The following is a 12,024-nucleotide window of genomic DNA, read 5'->3' on the forward strand; positions in this document are numbered from 1 at the left end:
CCCTTTCTATCCCCGTCGCAATTCGAATTGTAGTAATTTCTAGATGTGCAGTAACGCGAATTATATGGAAATAGTGTCATAACGTGCATTAATTGATTATATTAGGAGAGCAATGAATCAAATTATTGGAATTATGAAAATTATGGTCCTTCGAGGTATCATAACTGCAAGAAATGCTCATTTTAGGGTGGACAATGCTTCAAATGAGAAACTATGGTCGAGGTAGCATAAGGTGCAATAGTGTAAGGAATTATTCTTGTTGGTATTCTGCAACTTGAATTGTTGAATTTGTGGTCCTTCGAAGTCCCATTAAGCACTGGTATTGGTAGAAACGACCTTTCTTACCTACAAATAATCAAAACGCGCTAGAATCGATTATATTAGAAGGGCAGTGAATCAAAATATTGAAATGATGATCCTTCGAGGTGTCATAAAGTGCTAGAAATGTTCATTTTAAGTGGACAATGCCTCTAATGATTGACATTATGGTCCTTCGAGTACGAGAAATGATATTGCCGTTATAGTCGTTTAAATACATGAAACCAAGAAAGATTATTTAGGTATATTAATCATTTAATACATTTTTTTGAAAATAAGTCCATATTTAAATTAGGCAATTTTCCTTGCGGCGGCAATTGCCTGTTTGAAGGTGAGGCATATGGTAACCCCTTGCCTCTCAACACTCTGCCTCACCAACAAACTGACAATTGCCGCAAGGCAAATTACCTAATGTAAATATGGACTAACACAAAAGTTAGTTTTTAAGAAATATTTTTAATGAAAGTACGTTTTTATTTAAGGTCCTTTTACCTCTATTAGGGTGGCTGGCGGAATATCCTCACGTTTCAATTAAAATATAAAGTCGTTTTCAAAGAGTTTCTAAAAGTGATGTGTGGACTTTGTTTATTACTTTGTATAATATATCTATACTTTTTTTCTATCATTGTATTTCAAACCTGTGAACGTCAAAATCAGCCGAATTGTTTTTAAAATAGCCAATGCACGCCCCTTCATTTAGCCAAAGTCACACAATGAAAACAGTTTTTTAGCCAAATCGCTTTTCATTTTATTTATTTATTTTTTAATTTCCTAAAAAAATCCCAAAGTGTTTTTCTTGTTATTTTTGCTAAAATTGTTTATGCCAAATTTAATTTTAAATAATTTCCTAAAAGAAATAAAAAAAGAAAAAAAAATAGTTCACCAGGTTGTTATTTTCAATCATGAAACGAAGGGAGACAGAAAACCATTATAAGTTTGTCTTCTGTTCCGTTTCTTTTCACATTTACTGTGAACAGCAGACAGGTGTTTTAGGTGCTAGTGAAAATGTAAGAAAAAAGAAGGAAAAGAACTAGAAAAAGTGCAGTTAAAAAGAAATGTCTTTGGTCTTTTATCAGACAACAAAATCTAATTACAAAACGTATTTACTTACATATTTATTTGTGAATTCTCTTGCAGTTCGAATTTATAACCATTATAAATAATTGAAAAAGCATTAACCTCATAATTATTGCATTTATTTTATCAATTATTAGAGCTTGAGCTACTTTTGCTTTGTTTCTAAAAAAATGTCATTATGATAAGATGTAAATACCCTAAGCCATTCGTTGCATTTATTCTCTTTATTTTCTTATCACTTTTTATTTTATTTTTTTCTTTCTTTCTTTTGTTCTCTCAAGAAGTGAAGAAAGCCAAAAAAAGAGGTAAAAAAGACTTTATCTGCAATTTGTTGGCATTATTTATACATTTATTGTTTGTTATTTTTTCATTTGCTTAACTAAAAAACACAAACAATGGATTAAGGTATTCTTTCAAATTTAAGTGTTTCAACAAGTCTTTGTTATTCAAGAATTTTATTTAGAAATTAAAATTTAAAGTCTCATCTTGGGTTCCTTTGACATTTTACTCTTCGATTGCTCAAAACGTAGTAAAAAAAAAAGAAATTATGAGCACTGAAATTCATTTGATTGTTGAATTTATCCTAGGCATGAAACAATTAATTGGTAAACTAAATGATTTATGGCCCGAACATAGTGTGGCCCTTTCCATTCCAAAGGAAATCGACAAGACAAAGGAGAAAATTCAGGGTGTGGAAGAAGTTGAAGGTAAATAAGAATTATTTATTTAAGAATTTCGAAATTAAAATGATCAGTCTTATTCTGAATGGGAATTCCCCGTCAGTTTTTTTCTCTCTGTCGTTTCAACTTAAAAGCGAGGGAGAGAGTGAGAAAACTCACGGGAAATTTCCGTTCAGAATAAGGCTGTATAATTCTAGTTGTAAACGTCATTTTTTGTGCAAAATATTTAAATTTTGATTCAATCAGCTGTTTTTTGTTTACAAATCGCATGCCTAAAAGTATGCAGTGGACATCACATTCTTAAGACACTAAATGATCTAATCTCTTGGTGGTAATGTGTTTTACAATGAGGTTAGATTTCCTGGCTTGTGTTGCCTTGGGACCGATAATTGACAAATCATCGTAAACGTCTAATTCTGGTTATATTAAGGTTGTAAGATGGTTCAAAATTAGATTTAAATTGGTATCTATTATCAGATGTCCCAGTTCGCCTTTTTAGAATTTATTTAGCCGAGCCCTTATCCGCATTATTGCTTCAAAATAAAATTAAATTTTATGTTAGACTTTTATAAGCTTGAGTTACAAATAAGCTGTTCCTACTCGGTTAAAAATCGTAATTTTAGTCGTGGCATTATTGCTATACGGAATTATTGATATACGGTCCTTCGAAAAAATATGAAGAACTTCACAAATGGCCATTCTGTGTGTGCAGTGCATTGAATTATTGAAAGTTGGTCTTTCGAACGCACATTAAGCACCGGACGTTGTTCCCTTAGCTGGTCAGTGACTTGCGATTCCGACATAATATCCTTCGAGGATATGATAGGGATCCATAAGATGTGCACTCATTCTTATTTCTTGAAATAAGACTTCTTTGGGTGGAATTAGTGAAATTAATGGTCCTTCGAGGTCACGAATGGTGCAAAATACTCCTCTTACAGTGAAAAAACTCGAAGTAATGCAATTACGGTCCTTCGCGGACTCTTAACGTGCTAAAAAAAGGCAATTTTAGGTTTGGTGCTGATTTGGAGGCCGCTGGCCGAAGTGCTTTTGGTTTCCGGTCAATACGATACAAAAAAACCGCTGCCGTCGGATTGTAGTGCCCAAGATTACTGAAATTATTTCCCTATGAGTCTCAAAGTGCTCGATATGGTGGTAACGACCCATTTTACTGTCCAGAAACTTGGATTATTGCAATTGTGGTCCCTTAAGGTCGCACAAAGTTTTTGAAACGGTCATTTTAGGTACACAGTGCATCAAATTATTGAAATATGGTCCTTTGAGGTATCATAAAGTGCAAGGAATAGTAGAAACTAACTTTCCTTTTGCTCAGTAAATTCAAATTTAAAATTATGGTCTTTCGAGATATCTTAAAGTGCGAGAAAGGGTGTCCCATACCCTTCTTGGAGCTCAGTAACTCGAATTGCTAAAATTGTGGTCCTTCGAGTTCACATAAAGTTCTGCAAACGGTAATCTCGGGGTCTCAAAGTGCAGGAACGACCCTTCTTGATATGCGGCAACTCGAATTATAGCAATTATGGTCCTCCAAGGCCTAATAAAGTTTTTGAAACGGTCATTTTAGGTACTCTGTGCCTCGAATTATTGAAATATGATTCTTCAAGGTCTAATAAAGTGCATAAAAATAATAAGAAAGACCTTACTTTCTGCTCGGTGAGTCGAATTCTGAAATTATGGTCCTTCTAAAAATCTTAAAGTGCGAGAAATGATGGTACTCAGTAACTCAAATTGCTAAAACTGTGGTCCTTCTTGTTCACATAAAGAACCACCCGTGCAGTAACACGCGTTATTGCAATTATGGTCCTTCGAGATCTCATGAAATGCATTGAACGGCAAATTTTAGGTTGGAAGTGCCCTGTACTATGGAAATATGCTCCTCCGGGGACTCATAAAGTACGAGAAATAGTAGGAATGACCTTATTATGGTCCTTCGAGGTATCGTAAAGTGATAGAAATGCTCATTTTAGACGAACGGTGCCTCAAATGATAGAAATTATGGTCCTTCGAGGTATCATATAGTGCGAGAAATGGTATTAGATACTTTTCATTGTGTTCAGTAACACGAATTGGAGAAATTGTGGTCCTTCGAAGGTCTCATAAAGTACGCGAAATAGTAGGAATGACCTTATTATGGTCCTTCGAGTTATCATAAAGTGATAGAAATGCTTATTTTAGACGAACGGTGCCTCAAATGATAGAAATTATGGTCCTTCGAGGTATCATATAGTGTGAGAAACGCTAATTTTAGGATGACGTTGCCACAAATGATAGAAATTATGACCCTTCGAGGTATCATATAGTGCGAGAAATGGTATTAGATACTTTTCATGGTGTTCAGTAACACGAATTGGAGAAATTGAGGTCCTTCGAGGGTCTCATAAAGTGCTGGAATTGGAAACTACCTTCGATGCCCTGCATTAACTCGATTAAGATTCTTCATAGTATAAAAATGTGCTAGAATCGATTATGTAGGAAGGCAATGAATCAAATTATTGAAATTATGGTCCTTCGAGGTACCACAAAGCGCTAGAAATGCTCATTTTATACCGATGGTGCCTCAAATGATGGAAATGATGGTCCTTCGAGGTATCATATAGTACGAAAAATGGTATTAAATACCTTTCTTCGTACTCAGTAACTCAAATTGGAGTAATTGTGGTCCTTCGAGGTTCCATAAAGTGCTAGAAGTGGTAAAAATTACACTTCTTGTGGTGCAATAACTAGAATTTTTGAAATACTCTTTCGATATCTCATTTTAGGTGAACAACAGTTCCTCATTAAGTGCTAGAAATAATTAAATTATTGAAATATGGCCCTCGAGGTATCACAAAGTTTAAAAATACATTTTATCTTAAAATGGGCAACGCATCCTGTAATATTTTCATGGAATTTTCTGTAACTAAACCAAAACTTGAAACAAACCAAAAATTAAATGTTCTCTACCTTACCAAGCCAACAAGAATAAGAAGAATAACAACATTTGTCCTTTATCCACTTTTCACATTCAAAGTTGAATTAAAAAATAAAAAAAATTGAAACAAACCAAAAATTAAATATTATCTACCTTACCAAGCCAACAAGAATAACAACGTTTGTCCTTTTTCCACTTTTCACTGTTGCAGTTGAATCCTACAAAAATTACTAACTTTATATTTCTTGTCTTTTCTTTCGTTCTCCAGGCAGAGATGGTTCAAAAATTACCACAGTTGTTGCCACTCCGGGCCAAGGTACCGATCGTGTACAAGAAGTTTCCTACACAGATACAAAGGTGATTGGCAATGGCAGTTTTGGCGTTGTCTTTCAGGCCAAATTATGCGATACCGGTGAACTGGTAGCAATTAAAAAAGTTTTACAAGACAGACGATTTAAGGTGAGTCTTGCAATTTTTAACAAAAAATTTCAATATTAATATTTATTTTTGTTCTTCTCTTTCTCCCAGAATCGTGAATTGCAAATTATGCGCAAATTGGAACATTGTAATATTGTAAAACTTTTGTATTTCTTCTATTCGAGTGGTGAAAAGGTAAGTTATGCCCGAATTATTATCTTTTTCCCTTTTTCGTAGATATACAAATTTGAATTTGTATGGCTATTAACACCTAATATTTTAATGCGCCAATTAAAAGCAACACAAGCAACTCATGTCTAAATACCAAAAAAAAAAACTGTCCGTTGTATTGTCGTCTGTTGTTGAAGAAAAAAATAAATCAGTGACTTCTAAAGAAGTCTCTTCATATTTAGCATGCTTTTTTATATTTTTTATATACATATAGGAAAACCACCATCTATATATTCCCCTCTTAATTTCCCTTATGTAATCATTGAAAAATAAGAACATAACAAATGGGAGACATAGAAACATTTTTCCTTTATTTACCAAATATCCCCTCTTGTCGTTTTTTGTTCTTTTCCTTTCTTTCCTTTTTGTGTTTGATTACATTGTTTCCGTTTTTTTCTAAATTTTGTGTTTAATATTTTATTTTTTTCTGATTTATATGTATTAACCACAATAATCAACAAATTAACAAAAAACAATTTGCAAACTTCGTACGTCCACTAATGTGATGATATGTGTGTGGTTATAAACACCATTTCAACACCACCAACATCTCTAACTCAAAACAAATCAACAAATAAAATTGTGATGAAATTGTTTTGTAAATTTTCAAAATAACACAATCCCATCACTTTCAAAAATACCAAAAAATTATCCAACTTCCGTACAAAACATACTTCCCAACCAAAAAAATAAAAATAAAAACAAAGTTAGCGGAATTTCCCATTGATGTGGGAATCTTAGCTTCGGTTCTAAAACCTCAGGTAGCTATAAAGTCATTACTTATTTGTTTAAGTAAAACCCAAAAACACATAGAAATCAATCGACCAATCGAAATTCCCAAAAAAAAAAAAAAATATCATCATCAACTTCAACAACAAATCACCACAAAGAAATCAATTACAATAAACGTTAATCGATTTCAAAATGTTTTTTTACACCAAAAACCAAATCAAACTTCCTATAATTCTGTGTAAATTGCTCCAAAATTTTGTTGTTTATAACTCAATGTTGTTGTGTCGTTAGTATGTGCTGCCAGTTAGCCACAAAAACAAACAAAGAGAGAGACTGAAACAAAGGCTCGCTAAAAAGAAATTCAAATTCCATCTCAACACCATTAGCCATTTCATTATTTGTTTCTTTGTAAATGGCTTATTTTGTGTTTCTTAATACCAATAGTCATCTTGCCATTCCATTCTGAATCAGTTACACAGATCTATGTTTAGTGAAATTTCTTTTTTGGGAAACATGCCCATTAAAAATGCTACTAAAATGTGAAATTTTTAAATATATATTGTTTTTTAATTTATTTAATATTTTCTTATAATTTTTATCAGTTCCGCCCTAAGCATGATTAATTTTTTTTTTCTCTAAGCATGTTTTGAATAGATCATGGCTAGAACAGCTCATAAAATTTTCAAACAGTTTTCAATTTTATTTCATAATTTTTATACCCTCAGCCTTTAGGCTAAATAGAGTATTTACACTTTGATACGACCAAAAATGTGCCTCATCGAAATAATGGTTTTAGACCCCAAGTATGTTTGTACGATATCCGTTTCAGACAATTTTGAGTAGATCTAGCAATGTCCGTCCGTCTGTCTGTCTGTCTGGCAGGCTGGTGCGCACGATAACTCTCGAACGGATTAATCGATTCGGTTCAAATATTGGGAATCGAAATATTTTGTCCAGATTCGATTTAAGTTCGAAGATGGGCCACATAGGTCCACTCCTTCAGGTACCTCCCCCACAAATGTTCAAAAATTGTCGCAAAATTTTGCGCACGATAACTCCTGAAGAGAGCAACCGATTTGGGTCCATACTTTGCACATTATGAAATTTCTACCAGACTTATATAAGGTTCCAATATGGACTCAATCGGTAAACTCCTTCGAGTGCCTCCCACACAAAATTTCGGAAAAGTTCAGTTTAGGACCTGCTCTCGAATCGCCTTGGTTTTTGTTGTAACATCTTGTATTCACTGTGCCCTATACGAAGGTACAAGTTTCCTCAGGGGCAAGTCCATACTTCCTGAGAAAATAGCCTGAAAGGTACAAAAAAGTCCTATGACACCGTGTGTAGTGGTTGGAGCGCAAGATATCTCTCGACCGAATCTGCCGATTCAGTCCAAAATGTGACCTTCGTAATATTTTGTGCAAACTTAGTTTAAGTTTGAAAATAAGCCCTACCGGTCCACTCCTTCAGGTACCTCCCCCACAAAAGTTCAAAAATGTTCGGAAAAAAATTTCGCACTATAACTCTTGATGGGAGTGACCGATTTGGTCCATACTTTACACATTCTCATAATATCTACCAGATATAGATCAGGTTCGAATATGGACTATATTTGTCCAATCCATTCCGTACCTTCCACACAAAATTTTGGATAAGTTCACTTTAAGACCTGCTATTGAATCACTTTGATTTTTGTTGAAGCAACAGATAACAGCCCGAAGGGTGTAAAAACCCCCTATGGCACCCCCATGGTCTATGTCGGTCCATTCCTTTAAGTACCTTTTCCGCAAAATTTTTGAACTTTAATCCTAATCAACATTTTTGTCGGATCATACGACCAAAATTTTGAAACCCCCTAAATACATACGATTTTTGTGAAAAAAGTGTTTCAATTTGCACAGGCTGAGGGTATATCTCTGTCGGCAAAGCCTACTGATACTTTTTTACTTGTTAAAAGAATACAACGTGAATCTCCCACTCAAAACATGCGTGGGTTACGGAAGTTTAATTCAAAGACATACATACATATGTTCCCACAACATCCCGGAAGGGACAAGGGAGACTTCTCTCATATCAATGAGTGCACGCCGAATTCAAAGCCAGTACCACGAAAATAAAGCATTTGTAAAGAGACATTCCCACGGCAACGGGTTCTTTCGTACCGAATTAACCCAAACCCATAGAGTTTCGGCCAGCGACTGCCAACCCAGCGTCATATCTATGCCTCTACGTAGGTTTCATCCTGCTACAAAAACAACAACTTGTAAATAGAAGATGATGGGCTCTATCTTTTCCAGAATAAATTATGATCATAGAAGTGACTATTCTCACATCGAAGAATGCTAACCGATACTATTTTTAAATCTTTAAAGGTCCCTAGATTACAGATGATGACAGTTTGTCAATCGCAGACGAGAATGACCTCGTTCCACCTGCCGTCTTCCCATTACCAAACGATTTCCCCTTTGACTTAGTTGCAGAACCAGGTCTATAGTGGGTTTTAATCGAATTTAAAGCTGTTATAGGTATGGGAATCACCTGTTTCCTCTTTTTTTTTAGCACATTTGTACCTGAGTTCATGCTCAACATCCTAGTAAGCCTTGAAGAAACTCTTGATTATTTTAAGACATGGAAATCTTGCTGACCTGGAAGCGAGTCAAGAACGGAAACGGACATTACATGATCAAATTCGCGAAACAAAACTGTTAATTGAATATCCAGAAGAAAGAGGAGAAGTAAGAAGAGACAATGAAGACAAATGCATTAAACCAATCCCACGGCAGCGGGTTCTTACGTACCGGATTGACCCGAAACCAAAAGTGTTTCGACCAGCGGCTGCCAACCCAGCATTATATGCTGCTACAACAACAACAAATGCATTAAATTCTAAATCTGAGGTTGCCCGACCCCAAAGAGACCCGTGGCTCAGCAACCTGCATGTTCATCGTCTTCACGAGCGAAAGCACCAACGAATGTTGGTTTCCTCTTTTTTTAGCTCATTTGCCCCTGAGTTCATGCTCAACGTTATTGGAATATCCTAGTAAGTCTTGAGGAAACTCTTGATTACTTTAAGACATGGAAATCTTGCTGATCTGGAAGCGAGTCAAGAACGGAAACGGATATTACATGACAAAATTCGCGAAAAAAAACTTGTAATTGAATATCCAGGAGAGAGAGAGAGAGAGAGAGAAGTAAGAAGAGACAATGAAGACAAATCAATCCCACGGCAGCGGGTTCTTTCGTACCGGGTTGAACCGGAACAACACAAAACCAATGTTCCGGCCAGCGACTGCCACCTCAGTGCACTGTTACAACAACAATGAAGACAAATGCATTAAATTCTAAATCTAAGGTTGCCTACCCGACCCCAAAGAGACCCGTGGCGAAAGCACCAATGAATGTTTCTCATAAGAAAGCCCAGAAGGCAAAACGAGCTCCTCACGAGACACATGTGGTGGAGTCTCGCCCCAGACGGCCTCCTGTAGCAGTCATTGACAAAGCTGATCCCGAAAAAAACGTTCAACGATGATCATCGGCTGCTTGTACAGAGTCTTCTCTTCTGGGGAAAGTAATTTTTTCAGGCAGTGTAGATAAATGCAAGAAGAATAAAGAGAATTCCTCTCCCAGGCAGTTAGGGGCTTTGAGGCAGAACTGGGTTTTCAGCCAGGGTTCCAATAATGAAGGTGGCCATGATTCCGAAACTGCTGGGTAAACAGAACCACGTACACAAGACAAGATGACTGACGTGTAGTCAGCTCTTTCCCGACGCCTGTAGGATGTGTTCGGATTAGATAAGATAGGAGTTCTTCTCACAGGAGACCAAGTGCTCTTCTCGGGTAACATAAAGAAAATTATGATTTATCAAAAAATATTTTTAAAGGGATCTAAAAGTTAATTTCAAGCACCAAGCAGTGTTCTTCTCCTCCCTGGTAGTCTAAAATGGGGTAAAAAACTATTTTCCACGAAAATTCCTGAAAGGACAAAGGGGACTTCACTAAAACGAATCTGTTTTCGTCTATAAGGACTCCCTTTAGCTTGTCCGCAAAACTCCATTCTGATAGTCTATATAAAACAGAGCATTAATTAGATCCAAAAAGGATTCCCTCTGAGAAGCCATGAAGACCAAAATTTCTTTTTTAAAATTTCCTTCCATGTCGTCCGCAAAAATCTTTCTTATATCTCTAAAGAGTTTCCCACTTATGGCACTTAAAGAGCACCAACTGACTCCCGATTTTCCTTTATTTCCTGGAAGCGTAGCCTCTGTCACAGCCGTTGGGCTTTGGAGTTGGTCGATCGTGAGGGTACTTGCGCTCAAACCGCCTCACAAATCGAAGCTTCAATCCGATCTCCCGAAACTCCGCCTGAGTTACCTCAGTCGGATTCCTGCCTTTGAATCTAGTACAGTAGTATGCAGCCCTTTTGTAGTTGTACTTATCCTTACGCTGTCTAGAACCACTCTTCTTGGCTTCTTGGGCCGGAGAGTCGGTTGTCACTTCCTCCCCCTCAACCCTTTCTACCAAGGCATCTTGTCTAGACAGGTTGGGCTTCTCGGTAACGACCGACGATTTTTTCCCTAAGGGAGTTGGTCCCTCGACCACAGGAATTGGGTCCCTTGAGTGGCTGAAAGAGATACTTCCTTGGACCTTTGAAATGGAATGATTGTAACATCCATCTCATTGTCTGTCAGAGGGAAGTCCTCCCAGTCCCACGGCGGGGGGCTCTCCTGGCTCAGTCTGAGAGACTCACTCTAATTCAGGAGATCGAGCAATTCCCTGCTCTGAGTATTAATGACGTCACTGACTTCGTCCATTGTCAAGGTCGTCAATCTTTCGTCCCCGCCCAAGTATGGGGTCGTTACTGCACTGGATGCATCATTGTCCATTGTCATAGCTGAGGTCGATATCGAGGATTGATTAGGGGTTGGTGTTTTTTGTTATTTAGATTTGAGTAATGGGTATGTTAAGGACAATGTACCATGACTAGGTCTCTAATACTCGTTGAGGCGCCCAGGTATCACACGAGGCTCCGTTCTAATACAGTTGGTACCCTAACTGCAAACCTTGGGACACCGATGAGCACAAGGTCGCATTACTTTGATCGGTGATCGCTACCAAATATGTGTCAGTCAGTCCAGAGATGCACTATGAGTTTCGAGTGCAATGCGTTGGTGCGTGACAGAGAGTTGATAACCTTTGGTCGATCACAGACTCCCAGTTCAACACTACAAGAAGTTAAATGAAAGGATTGTGACGCCTCGCGCCATGATTGTTATCCCCGGCGGGGGTTATTTATAAAGACTATTTTCCATCGTCTATAAAGACTCCTGAAGTACACACCTGTGGGTTTCCATATGGAAATTTGCTGTCCTTAAAAATTTGTGGTTGTCCATAAAAACTCCTCATAGGTTTTCCATCGACTCGATTCCATTTCCAAGGTGTCTCTTATTGAGACGTTCTTCTCCTTGTCTATAAACACTCCTTCTTGGTCGTCTATGAACACTTTTTTCCGGTCATTTCTAAAGACTTTTCCTGATTTACCTACAAAGACTCCTACTTTATTTTCTATAAAGGTCGTCTACAATTACTCCTTCCTGGGCACTATAAAGACTCATCTTAGGTCGTACTTCCTTATGCTCGTCCA

The 12,024-nt window shown here is 36.9% G+C and overlaps 1 protein-coding gene across 7 annotated transcripts in view; it reads left to right on the forward strand.

Moving 5' to 3' along the window:
* The window catches only part of LOC141399960 (uncharacterized), a 151,590-nt gene that overhangs the window by 125,157 nt on the left and 14,409 nt on the right, over window positions 1–12,024 (forward strand). For all 7 annotated transcript variants that reach the window (XM_073979340.1, XM_073979343.1, XM_073979338.1 and 4 more), the window contains exons 3-4: window positions 5,273–5,463; window positions 5,533–5,616. In XM_073979340.1, coding sequence (XP_073835441.1) covers window positions 5,273–5,463; window positions 5,533–5,616 — 275 coding nt within the window. The remainder of the gene's footprint in view (window positions 1–5,272; window positions 5,464–5,532; window positions 5,617–12,024) is intronic.

The sequence above is a fragment of the Musca autumnalis genome, unplaced genomic scaffold (assembly GCF_047663935.1).
Source record: "Musca autumnalis isolate F117 unplaced genomic scaffold, ASM4766393v1 scaffold_3, whole genome shotgun sequence".
NCBI classification, from domain to species: domain Eukaryota; kingdom Metazoa; phylum Arthropoda; class Insecta; order Diptera; family Muscidae; genus Musca; species Musca autumnalis.